Here is a 13,626-nt window from a genome sequence, read left to right as displayed (position 1 = left end):
CTGAATCAGAGAGGTCCTAAAACTCAGATTAGGAATGTGGGGAGAAATACCCTGTCTTGGAGTTGGCTTAGGCTTGAAGCTATTTAGAACCTGATTATGGTTCAGATTTACTCACTAACTCTCCCATACATTTCAATCTGACTGGTTTTGGGATTTGGGATTAAGAATTTATTCCCTATTGCACAGAGAGCTCTGTATTGTCTTTTTTTATGTGTATGTCTTGAAGTGAAAGACTCTCTGGCTGAATATAAGTGTAAAATGAAATGTTCTATGTTTAATAAAGGGGAAGAAAGCAGCAACCTCCTTTAGGGTGTCTCTTTTAAAACATAATAGGCCCATCTTTTTGATTTTACAGTGCAAGACTGCTGGCCTTCTGGAAACATACTTCAGAAATTAACTAAGGGTCTTAAAAAGTGTAGTCACAAGGTATACAGAGACAAGTTACATCGGTATGTCTCTCAAGGAGATAAAAGAAGAGTTATTTGTTCTTTCTTTATAAATTTGTATGAGATTCTGTCCAGTCTTTGTAGCATCTTTCATAGGCAGCCTGCAATGTTCATTACATTCCAAATATGCTTATTCAATAATAAACCTGCTTTCTTTCTCTCTGGGTTTTGTGGGTTGAACTTTTTAGTAGTATATTTGTTTTGCCAACAAAAGTAAAGATTTGGCTATCCTTAGATCTGTTGTTTTATTATCCTAATGCCATTCCTTACTTAATACAGTTTGAGTCTCAACATGACTATGAATAATTACTGTTGTATACTTTACTTTCTTTATCTGTAAGGAGAGAAGCTCTGGGTTGATTCAATTTTCTGTATAAATAATTTTTCTGTTTTTCTGTAAAAACGTGTAACACATTAAGGAGGCATGTTTGAAGTCTGACTTAAATATAAAAACTACATGGTGGTGGAGAACGGGGGTTTCTAAGCACAACGAGAGGCCATGCAACTGCCATTCTGGAGGCATGGCATAGTGGAGATGCCAAAGGCAGAGAAAATAAAAATGGTTTAAATATGAGCTCCAAGTCAGTGGTCACAAGAAAATATGTTTTGAATTATAAGCATTGATTTGCAATTAAATTGCTTCTTACATAGGCGACTCTACATAGTATGCTCCATAATTCATAGCAGCAGGGATTTATTTATAACAATGCTAATGATTCTCTAGACTAGCATGCAGGAGACCAACTGGAGTGATAACATAAGTAAGAGTGCCTGGAAATAGCAGGTGCTCAATCACATTAGCTTCCCTTCCAGTTTCATTTTAAATAATATTCCACCGCCCCATATGAAAATGAAACATGCTTTGGTTTTATCTCAATACTACTTTAAATTTTTAAAATAGAAAAATACGTTTGGGGTGCCTGGCTGACTCAGTTGGGAGAGCATGTGACTCTTGATCTAGGGGTCATGAGTTCAAGCCCCTCATTGGGCCTTAGAGCTTACTTAAAAAAAATAGAAAATACATTATACTTCTTTGTAGAATATGATTCTGATACATAATCTGTATATTATGTCTGTGAACAAAATTCCTATGTATAGCTAATGAAAGGCAGATATTTGATGATACTCAGAAATAATTTACCACTAGGCCTTTGTTTTATGAGTCTTTCATCCACATGCTTTAATTATGTCACATATTTAAATGGCATCAAATGCTAAATGGCTCAGTATATTAGATTACATAACATCTATATTCATTTATAATGCAATGGGACTCCAGACTTGTTTCAAATCTCAAAAAAATTCTATAAACCTTAAGGACATTTGGAATAAGAGATTAGCCCAAGGCAAGCATGCCGTTTAAGCAGAAGATCTGGAATAAAAGTTGAGTTATCTATGTCATACACTAAAGCAGTATGATTTAATTAAAAGTAGGTCATATGATGTTACTAATGAGAGATAACTGTAAAGTTGGAGAGCTACAATTATAAAATGAACTTTTTATTTTTTATTTTATTTGTTCCAAATTTTCTCTTCAGTTGATAGTGCAAAGGGCTCTCCATTTATTTATTTATTTTTTATTATTTTTTTTTAAAGGTTTTATCATTCCACATAGAGTTGGAAGTTGAACAATGAATGGTACCAGATGACTACTGGATGTCTAATCATAACACTCTTGTGTATGTACTTTGGACAGACTTATAGTTATCAGTGACTGAGTTACATAATCTTTTTTTTCCCCCAGAATCTAGGACTACATTAGCATGAGAGAAACAAAGGGATTGAAAATAATGGTACAGATGTTCAAAATAGCTAACACTGACTATATCTGTTAGGTATCTGTGTAAGGTTGTGTTTCAAATGAAATGCAAAAATACATTTCAGATGAACACTTTTTATTAGTTATTGGTAGGAATTTACTTTTTCTTAATTCTCATACTTAGCTTGGAGGAAGATTTCGGAAATAAGTGGGGAACCCAAAATCTCGCCACTTATTTTTGATGCCATGCATCCATTCAGTAAACATTTAACCACCTGCAATATGCGGTAACTGTTAGGTTCCAGAGATATAAAAAAGATCAATGCAAGGTCATTAATCAGCCTCTCTAGAGGGCAGTGATTAAGACTGGACTCCAAAACATGACTGGCAGGCAACTATGACTTTGAGCAAGTGACTGAACCTGTCCTTGTGTCTTGGTTTCCTCATCTGTAAAATGAGAATATTAGTATCCCCTAATTCATGGAGTTGTAGTAAGGCATAAAATAATATGTATACAAAACTTCAAACTGTTCTCAACACAGACAAGTTATTATCTCTTCTCAGTCCTCTCTATGGGCTTGCCCAGTTCAGCTGCTTGAAATTCTATCTACTTTCTCTGGTTTGCTCTTGCTTCTTCTACATGTTTATAAATGCTCAACCCTAGGTGTGAAACACAGCATCTCCTTATGTCTTGTACCTCACCTGGTTCCTTCTTATTTATATTTTTAATATTCAGTTCATGTGTCACTTTCATAAGGAAGACTTCTCTGATTTCTCTTTGTGACTGGGTCAGAGGCACCTCCACGCTGTGCTCTCGGCACTCTGTTTTTATTTCTAGCAATTGACCTCACCTGCTTTATTTCATCTGATTATAAATTCTCTAAAGGCAAGAACCATATTGAATTCGTAGTTAGTACAGGACCAGGCATATAATTGGTACTTTTGAATGCCTGAAAAAAGGAATGTATGATATCATCTCTTCTATTCTCTCTAACATATTCTCCAAATATGTTTATTCTTAGGGTCTTATTATTCTAATTAGCTGTCAATTGAATGCTCACTGTATGCTATAGCAATGGAAAAGATCAAGAATACGTCATTGGTCCAGTTATAAAATAAATAAGTCATGGGTATGTAATGTATAGCATGATGATATAGTTAATAATACTGTCTTGCATATTTGAAAGTTGCTAAGAGAGTAGACTTAAAATTACTTATCATAAAAAAAATTGTAAACTGTATGGTGATGGATGTAAACTATACTTATTGTGGTGAACATTTCACAATGTATACAAATATCAAATCATTATGTTGTATACCAGAAACAAATATAATGTTGTATGTCAATTATACCTCAATTAAAAAATATTGTATTAGTACTATGGCTAGTACTCCCAAATTTGATGATTTACCTTTCAGAGTTCTAAGGCTATAAAATAACTGGGGCTTTACACACACCAGAGATATCTTTACCAAGGACCTATTATTTCAACTTTAGATTTATTTGATTCCATCCTGGAAGCTTTAGGGCGCAAGGGGAGGGTAAATTGGAATGTTTTTCTGCTACTAAGACATCCCTAAAGGAAATCTGAGAGCTTCAGCCAGAATGCTGGGGAAAAAGCATTCAGACAGAAAGGACAGCAAGTGCAAAAGCTTTGAGGCAGAAGTGTGAACAGTGATTTCAAGAAACATCTAGGAGCCTTTGTGGCCCAAAGAGTATAGTAGAGAGGGAGAATAGTAAAGAGGTCAGAGTATATATAGGCAGATTAAGTGGAACTTCATATTATAAGATCTATGGAGTTTACTCAGATTTAGAAAGCCAATGGTGGATTTTGATATAATTTAACATATGTTTTTATTTATTTTTTATTTTTTAAGAGATTTTATTTATTTGCATATTTATTTAGAGAGAAAGAGAGCAAGTGAGCTGGGGAAAGAACAGAGGGAGAGGGAGAGAGAGAATCCCAAACAGACTCCGAGCTGAGTGCAGAGCCCAACACAGGGCTCAATCCCATGACCCAGAGACCATGACCTGAGTCAAAATCAAGAGTCAAATGCTCAACCGATTGAGCCATCCTGGAGCCCCAATCTGACATATGTTTGAAAGATTACTTTGTTGTGTTCATAAGAGATTGTATTGGGGAACATGGGAAAGGGAGAAACTAGCTAGAAGAGAGGTTAAGAGGTAAGAGATAGCTGATGCCCTAGGTCAGGGTAGAGGTGTGTTTATATAAACAGCTACAATGCCATTAGATGAAATAAATCAAGTAATGAGCATTAAGGGAAAAATACGGAATCTGCCACTATTTGTGTTTCATTATCTTTACATAATATTGAGTCATTTTATGGATAAGAACAATAGGACTTCTACGTTAATCCAGTGTGTCCATAGATAACTAAAGTAACACAGAGTTTCAACAGACACTTGTCAAAGTGTGAAAAATAAGAAGGGAAGAAATTATTTTCCAAACACATTTTTTTTTTTATGACAAAGTGAATTGCAGGTACAGATATTCTGTTTTGCTATCATTTAATACATGTGACATTCTCCGTGAGATAAACTGCAGGGTTTCTCATCACTGAGCAGGACTTACCACAGGATGCTATCATTTTGGATCTACTTCTGACAAACACAATCTCCCAGTGTCCAACATAAGCTCTTGAAAATATTTTCTTCAGATTTAAAATGTACACAATCTTAAACCATGATAAAAAAAAAAAAACCTATCTTCTAAAATAGACAAACTGTAAATTCTTATGGTTCAGTTCAGGTTAAAAATATTTACTGAGAGCCTGCTTGTATAAATTAATGCATTGAATGCTAAAAAGTTATATGTAGCCCAAGACCTTATGAGCTTATAATCTTCCAGAGTGAAACATTATAAGAAAAATCAAAACATTGCATTTAAAGAGTTTACAAAGTATGGTCATATTGGTGTTCGCTTTTATGTAAAAAATAAAATAAAAAGCTTTCCTTGGGGCGCCTGGGTGGCTCAGTCATTAAGCGTCTGCCTTCGGCTGAGGTCATGATCCCAGGCTCCTGGGATCGAGCCCCGTGTCGGGCTCCCTGCTCAGCGGGAAGCCTGCTTCTCCCTCTCCCACTCCCCCTGCTTGTGTTCCCTCTCTCTCTGGGCCTCTGTCAAATAAATAAAATCTAAAAAAAAAAAAAAAAAAAAAGCTTTCCTTATTTTGGCACTTAGGGATTATCGTCTAATAGCTCCCTACTTACATACTCTAAAGCAAAACCTTTCAGTCAGTCCAAATTTCCTGCCCATGTTCTCAGAGACAGCAGTCAAAATTTTACTGCGGGGTAAGACTTAACATGAAAAGCAGCAGAGCCTGACAATCTAATTCTCAAGCATTAATGAAATTAAAAATAGAGGCATAAACAAATTAATATATGACAAAGGCAATTGCTAGAATACACAAAAATAACTTAATTCTGGAATATTGAAGAGAAATAGAAACTATTAGAAGACTCAGCTGAGGAATAGCAGAATAGAGGGTGGTGTGGGGCAGGTGACCATTGTTTTAAATTACTTTAAATGGAAACCTATATTATATTATTTTCTTTGTTATTACATGTATATTTTACTTTGATAAAAATGCAAACTATATCTTAACTTAAAAATGTATCCTTATGAATAACAAACCCTCTGGCTCTATTGCACATGCTTTACCCACTAATTTTGACTTTCAAAGTATTAAATTATTAAATCTGAAAGTCAGCCAGTTCTGTGTATTTTGGATTTCTGTATAATTACTATGAGGGAAAACAAATAGATACGTGTGAACGTGATCAAGAAACTAAAATATATTAAGCTCTCCTTATGAGACAGTAACAGCTTCAGAACCAAATGTATTTTTAATTTATTTTTTATATTTTATTGTGTTTATAATTTTTAAGTAAGCTCTAGGCACAATATGGGACTTGAACTCATGACTTCAAGATTAAGAGTTGCATGCTTTACCAACTGAGCCAGCCAGAAAACCCAAAATGTTTTAAGTAAGTTATTTAATATAATTCTCCCAACAACCTTACAAATTATACAATATCATCTCATGATTAGATACACAAAATAAATTGTGTAAGGTCACAGCTGATTTTAGCTTTTCTCTTGTTTTTAAATCATTGTTTAGAGTTAAATAGACCTAGTTCTAAAACATGGACCTTTCCTTCCCCCTTTCCTATTCTAGAAATTATCAGTTGTGGTCATATTTTTAACATGGTTAAGGTATTTATGGTATTAATTAAGTTAATTAAGGTATTGACAAGCATAAGGTATTTACGGAATAACTTTTTTTCCATAGTATCTTGGTATTATGGGTAAAAGTCTAGTCACATCCAAGTCAATTGATAGTGAAGATTATCCTTAAGAAATTTAAAAAATACTAAACATTTGTGCTATTTTTAGGAGTAAATGTGTATCCATATAATAACATTAATAAATTAGATTTAATTAATGTTAAAATGACAGAAATATACTAATTCCATTAAATATAACATGCAATGCAAAGGGCAATGCATATTTTCCAGTGCTGTGATTCTTTTAGAACACTTTGAAAATCACATGTATTAATATTCCAGTATTTGCTGGGAAATTTACTAGGCCCTCTGTATGTATTGCAATTAATTGAATATTCACAATAACCTACTGAATTAATAACTATGATCTAGTTTTAGGGATTTAAAAATCAAGGCTTGGCTTGCCAGAGGTCATAGATACAGTAAGAGGATTTGAACCCAGGTCTACTCTTCCCTCTGTTTTGTTTGTAGATATGACTAGTCAACCAACATGAAATATACTTAATTAGGCTATAATTGATCCCATGAAATTTTTTGGTTAGGAAGGACCATTTGTATATATTATGGCATATTCCATGCTGAAATTAATATTTCTATGACCTATCAATATAGAAATCTACCAGAAAGAAATAGGATTATTTTAGGCAGGCATATTCTTAGTGAATGCATACTATACTCTGGTGCTCCTGCCTTTTTCAGCTAAGTCACTGAAAACCATGTATTTAATAATTTATCCCAGTGATTAACAGCCATCCTTTTGATCTATGGTTTTCTGTATCCTTTGGTTTTTCTCTGTCAGGATTTTGGTTATTTCTTGTCTGGCTCCTGGAAATCTTCCATGTTATTTTAATGAATTTTCTGGCTATATACAGATTTCTCTTTTGCATGGCTCTGAATTTTAAGACAATATAATCACTCTTTCTCTTAAGCTTTGTATAAACTTTCCTGTCATCAGTTATTTTTTTCTCTTTGGCAGAATTAAATCCAAAGTAATTATTTCTCCTTTTATTCCCTTTATCCTCTAATAGATGAAACCATCAATTAAGAATTAACTGGCTGTTCTGTTATTAACCGAATGGCCATTTAATAGACATGTACCTTTTCTTTATTTCTTATTGCAACATTTTGAAGTAAAGAATTTCAATTACCCCCATTTTAGAGATGAGAGACTCTAGAGAGGTTAGATGACCTATGAAAGTCAGAAATCATATGTATATAATTCTAATATGTGAAAACGTTATACAATGAGGAAAAATTACTATGTGTAACAGACACCAAAATTCCATACTTTTAATTATCAGTTCAAAATTGTTGCTTTTTTTCACTGAAATTCACGGTAAGAAATATACATTATTTTATTTATATTTATTTATTTATTTATTTATTTATTTTTAAAGATTTTATTTATGTATTTGACAGAGAGAGAGAGATAGCAAGAGCAGGAACACAAGCAGGGGGAGTGGGAGAGGGAGAAGCAGGCTTCCTGCCGAGCAGGGAGCCCGATGTGGGACTCGATCCCAGGACCCTGGGATCATGACCTGAGCTGAAGGAAGACGCTTAACGACTGAGCCACCCAGGCACCCCAATATACATTATTTTACTGCAAATATACACATACACATCTACATGTACTCGTACACACACACATCACATGGGTATATTCATTGTATTTTATTCATCTCTCTATATGTAGCTGAAAATAGTCCCACAAAATAATACTTATCTTTACCATGGTCTTTGAATTATAATATTTTTCTCTTCTTTTTATATATTTATCTTTTATTTTATTTTAATTATTTTACCTTATTCAACATTATATCAATTATAAAAATGCTGGTCATGACCCAGTGAACTGATTTTAAGACTCACTACTGGTGACCCCTGGTTTGGAAAATCTGCACTAGATGATATCATCTCCATGTCAATTTTGTACAATGCATTAGGATCATTCAGCTGACTACAGAGTCTGTGGTAACTTTCCACAGTGATATCATTGTTTCTCTCTCCTTACTGAACTGTTTTTTTTTTTTTTTACTTTTCACTCTATCTCTATCCTCATAGAGTTGTATGCAAGCATATGATTTTTCAACATGCAATATTATTTTATTTAGTTATAAAATCCATCTTCAAAAGCTTGAACTAAAAATTTCCATGGTCTGCAATTGAACTGTACATTGCTTTATTTTAGGGTGTCCTGTTTTTCATTAAAATAATTTTTATTTTTTTTATTTTTTATTTTTTTTTAAATTTTATTTATTTATTTGAGACAGAGAGAATGAGAGAGAGAGAGCACATGAGAGGGGTGAGGGTCATAGGGAGAAGCAGGCTCCCTGCCGAGCAGGGAGCCCGATGCGGGACTCGATCCAGGGACTCCAGGATCATGACCTGAGCCGAAGGCAGTCGCTTAACCAACTGAGCCACCCAGGCGCCCACATTAAAATAATTTTTAAACCACTGTGTTGGATTTCCTATTTAACACTTAGGTATGGGTTTTGGAAAGACCATGGGTCACTAGGTCCATGAAGTGGCAAATGGGTCCTTGTTTTGGAAAATCATCCTAGAATTTATCCAGAAATATATATTCATGAACCATCATCATCACAACCTGCTCCATTGTTAACTGGGGACTCCCACAGTTTGCCCTCTTGTGTTCCCTGGATCAACTTTTCAGAATTCTGAATGGGCTGTTCATTTACTATGGCTAAACGCTTAGCAAATCCTATGCCCTATGTGTGGGTGATGTCTCTGTGTCTGATGCCTCTTCAGTGACTTCCTTAATCTGAAAAACAGTAAGTCTCTTCCCCTTGAATATATTTTTCCTAAATTTTTCCCTAAGATCAGCAGTCTTCTGGCTATGATCACTGCTAGTTCCTGCATCACACTGCATCCGAGGCCCTGGTCTCCTACTAACTCTAGCTGTGGCAGATATGGCAACTTACATATCTGATATTTTGTTACTGAAACTAATTTTAGGTCTTCCTCCATTTTACTGTGTGCTTGAGTCCACCCCCCCCACCCCCCCCCACCCCCGCTAGAGCTGCCTCAGCAGCTCCAACATGGTTTTCACTTTTAGGCAACCTTAATTTTTAGGAGAAATGTGTAGTTTGGATAAAGATTTATCACCAGTTCTTGATAATATTTAAGTCACTGCATTTCTCTATTTTGTTGAAATGTCACTTTCTGTATGTTCATTCTTCATTTACTCAGCCAATATCTTCTGAGCACCTAATCTTTTAGGCACTCCTCTAAGTCCTGAATACAGAATATAACAGGCAATACCCTTATGCTCAGAGAGCTCGCCGACAATAATGTGTGCAGCGCTTTAGAGACACCTGGGAATATAAGCACTTTTCCAAAACCATTTCTTTAATGAATCTAATTTAAAAATCCTTGATAAAATCTCTGCATGGCCTATACCACACTTGTAGATTGAATGTTAAGTGGTTGATTTTTAAAAATATAGAAATGGCTTTAAATATTTCCTGATTCTGTCTAATAATAAAAACTGAGCAAAAAAATGTTTCTTACCGTGACAACTTGGTAAGGCTCTATTCCATCCAGGTCTTCCATCATCTCCCATGATACAGGTGAGTGTCGAATAACCTTGAAGAACATAACCAGCATCACAGTAATAGGTGACTGTTGACCCTAATTTATAATCCATTCCAAGTCTTGTGCCATTCATTATATTGCCTGGATCAAAGCAGGACTCTCGAAGTTTTGCTGAAAAACAGTGTTGATATAAAATGAAATGCTTTAAGATACTATTTCCTTTGAAACCTTTAATATTTCTTCATTTCTATTTCTAAACAGATGGGAAAGTACCAGCACCCTTTCTGCTTCTGTTTGAGGGCTCAACGTACAAAGTAGTCCATAATCATACCTGACATTTTGCTAATTCATATTGATGAGTAAGAGAATAAAATTTTTCATTAGTCCTATTAAGACTCATATCTAATATACAGTCAAGCATAGAGTTTTAGAGTTTATTAAAAATTATTATGTGCTATAATCCATGCATAAATATTTTAAATGAATTATTTTGGAAAAGAAGGACTTATTTCTTTATTTAATATTTATTTAAAAGCTCTTCTCCCAAATAATGTATACTCATTCCTTGTGACTGAACCAGGAAATGATACTACTGCCTATGTTGAGCTCAGTTCATTTCACCACTGGGAGGAAGGTAAAAGTTTTCTCTACCCTGAAATCATTTCTTGTAACCCATCTCCTCTAGTCATTCCCCATTCCTATCAGAAGTCTGCCCATTATCAAATAGCAGCAAAATCTTTATGACATACAAACCAGGATCTTTTGGAGCAGAGAGTCTATGTTAAAGTCAAGTACCTTTATTTATTTATCTATCTATTTATTTTAAGATTTTATTTATCTGTCAGAGAGAGAGGGAGGGAGAGAGAGCACATGAGAGCACACAAGCAGGGAGAATGGCAGGCAGAGGAAGAAGCAGGCTCCCCGTTGAGCAAGGAGCCCGAGGCGGGACTCCATCCCAGGACCCTGGGATCATGACCTGAGCCGAAGGCCCACACTTAACTGACTGAGCCACCCAGGTGTCCAAAAGTCAAGTACTTTTAAAGTTAACACTAACAGACAACATAAGTCCATTCACAACAAAGGAACTAAAAGTTTTCTGTGCACCCAGATAGTGAACTAAAGAGAGAGACAGAACATTTTGAAAATATGTAGAGAAACAGAAAGATCAGTTCATCCATTTTTGGGAATAAGCTCTAAAACAAATTGTTGTTAACAGATCTGGGCAATGCCTTAATATTTCTGTTTTATTATTATTATTATTATAGATTCCTTAAGAAATAGTACAAAAATGTAAGGGCCACCACAAGTTCAGGATAACAAATGTGATTTTCTACATTAGAATTTATTTTATGTTCATGGGAAGCCAGGAAGTGGGTGCATCTCTGCACATGACTCATGGAATCACTGGGATTTAAGTCAACAAATATCTGAGTGTTTGGCTATCACAGAAATTATTTTATTGTAATATATCCAACTCTGATTAATTGCAACAGTAGGAATATATTTCTTCCATTCATAAAAGTTTACAGAGTTCAAAGTACTTCAACATTCATAGGAAATGAGGAGAAATTTGTGCTTTAGAAAGAACACTATACAAGATTTCTCCCAACTCAACTAAAGAGGAAATGGCAGAACCAAACATTTAGATGATTTAAATAGACTATCAAAGGAATGAAGTTCTGCTTTCTTTCTTTCCTTTTTTTTTTTCCAATAAGTACTTAAGAGCCCACACTACCCAACAAACTCTGGAAATATAGCAATGGACAATCAGAATATATTCTGGCCAATGTGGCAACTACAGTTTATTAATTATATTAAATAAATGCTTGTAACTGTAATGATTATGGCGTAAGGGGAAGCATTCAGGAACCTTCCTGAAGAATTGACATCTAAGCTGAGCATTGAGAGAGAAATGAGCTGACTAGGTGAAAGAGAGACAAAGCGCATGAAGGGGACGAGTGTGCAAGTCGGATAAACCTGATGCCTGAGTTTCAATCCAAAGCTAAATAACTTGATCTTTTTCCAAGTGCACATACACAGATGCACACACATGAAATTTGCACCCTACATATTATTCAGAATTCACAATAAAAATCACTTCTCAATCCAACAAACTATATTTCTTCCCTGGTAAAATATTCACACAATACCATTTTCCCAAAAAGAACCAGTGGTGCGAATACTCAATTTGGTTACTAAGAATGGGACTTTAGTGTTCCAGGAGTTGGTTTGTTTACTTTAAAAAGGAAAATTGTACATTGAGCCTTTCCTTAAACAAGCAGGGAAACAACATAACTTTTAGGCAGATCAGAAACCTAGCATTTATAGCTGGCCTTCGTGAAATTGAGCAAAGTCCCTTGAGGGAAAAGGAAGAATTGAAGTTACTGTTTAAAAGGATTCATCCCCCCCCCCCAAAAAAAGGATTCATCCCTTTGTCAAGTGTAACCACCTAATATTCATCTTTTGAAAAGTTTGCTTTTTCGTTCTTTAAAGTTTTCCCAATAGTTTCAGTGCCATATCAGGGAATCTATATTGCAAATGTCCTACTTTTTGAGGAAAGGGAAATATGGCCAACAAATGAAATATATTGCTTCTGCGACAATTTTATATTGCTAGCCTCATTTTGAGAGGATTCATTTATCTCATTATTGTGTTTACACATTACATTAAATCCTTGGTGAATAGCTTTCTATGAATAATACTGCCCTTGTTTATTTCCAGGTCTGCCATAGCAATTGTCTGGAAATTTTGGAAACACCTGGAGAATTCTTATGCAAAGGTCTAGGCAGTAGATGGAAAGGCGATTTGAGTTTTTGAAAAAAAAAACAAAAAACAAAACTGTGAGGCAGACAGGTTGATATTATTATTTTTATTAATAATTAATTTTATTTGCCTTCACAGTAGTTTGCCTACTGAATAGATCCTAGGCAAAAAGCTCCCTTGCCTTATATTCTCCAAATAAAGCATATAAGATGTCTGCTGCAAAATAAAGCATAAGCAATAAGGCTTACATCTTACATATGGTTTTTTAAAAAATTTTTACAAAGCATTTATTTTTCAGAGTTTTTCCACCAGCAATGAAAGTATCTTAAATGCTTATTTTAATGAAAAAAAAATGACATTAGAAAGCCATAAACTGTGCCTTGAAGAAGATTCAACTGGAAAAATTAAAACTTTACTATGCTCTTATTTCCATTTTATTCCTGAAAACAGACAGATGTTGAGATAATATATAAATATATTATATATAATAAGCATGTCTATAACACTATGAAGTTTTTTATCATACTTTGCACAAGACAGTGATAGTTATGTTTGTTGAATTCATATGTAATGATTGATTTATAAATAAATTTTTTTTCTGGGAGAAAAAGAATCATAAAAGGGATTTTACTTCAAAATTTATTCCCACATAGAGCTATACGCTCATGAAGGGACCATTATTATGAATAACATCAGTCTGTATAATCAAAAGTAGTTATATGTTATTTTTGGTTTTCAAGGGTGACCAGAGTATATACCTGCCTGTTATTTCCAGGATAGTGAACATGTGTGGGTGGGCA

At 34.5% G+C, this 13,626-nt stretch overlaps 1 protein-coding gene across 6 annotated transcripts in view; it reads right to left on the bottom strand.

The window, feature by feature from the left end:
- The window catches only part of CSMD3 (CUB and Sushi multiple domains 3), a 1,190,044-nt gene that overhangs the window by 240,493 nt on the left and 935,925 nt on the right, over positions 1-13,626 (bottom strand). For all 6 annotated transcript variants that reach the window (XM_078072078.1, XM_078072080.1, XM_078072079.1 and 3 more), the window contains one exon: positions 10,040-10,234. In XM_078072078.1, coding sequence (XP_077928204.1) covers positions 10,040-10,234 — 195 coding nt within the window. The remainder of the gene's footprint in view (positions 1-10,039; positions 10,235-13,626) is intronic.

This window comes from Halichoerus grypus, chromosome 5 (genome assembly GCF_964656455.1).
Source record: "Halichoerus grypus chromosome 5, mHalGry1.hap1.1, whole genome shotgun sequence".
In the NCBI taxonomy this organism is placed as follows: domain Eukaryota; kingdom Metazoa; phylum Chordata; class Mammalia; order Carnivora; family Phocidae; genus Halichoerus; species Halichoerus grypus.
This window is presented reverse-complemented; position numbering and strand designations above follow the sequence as displayed.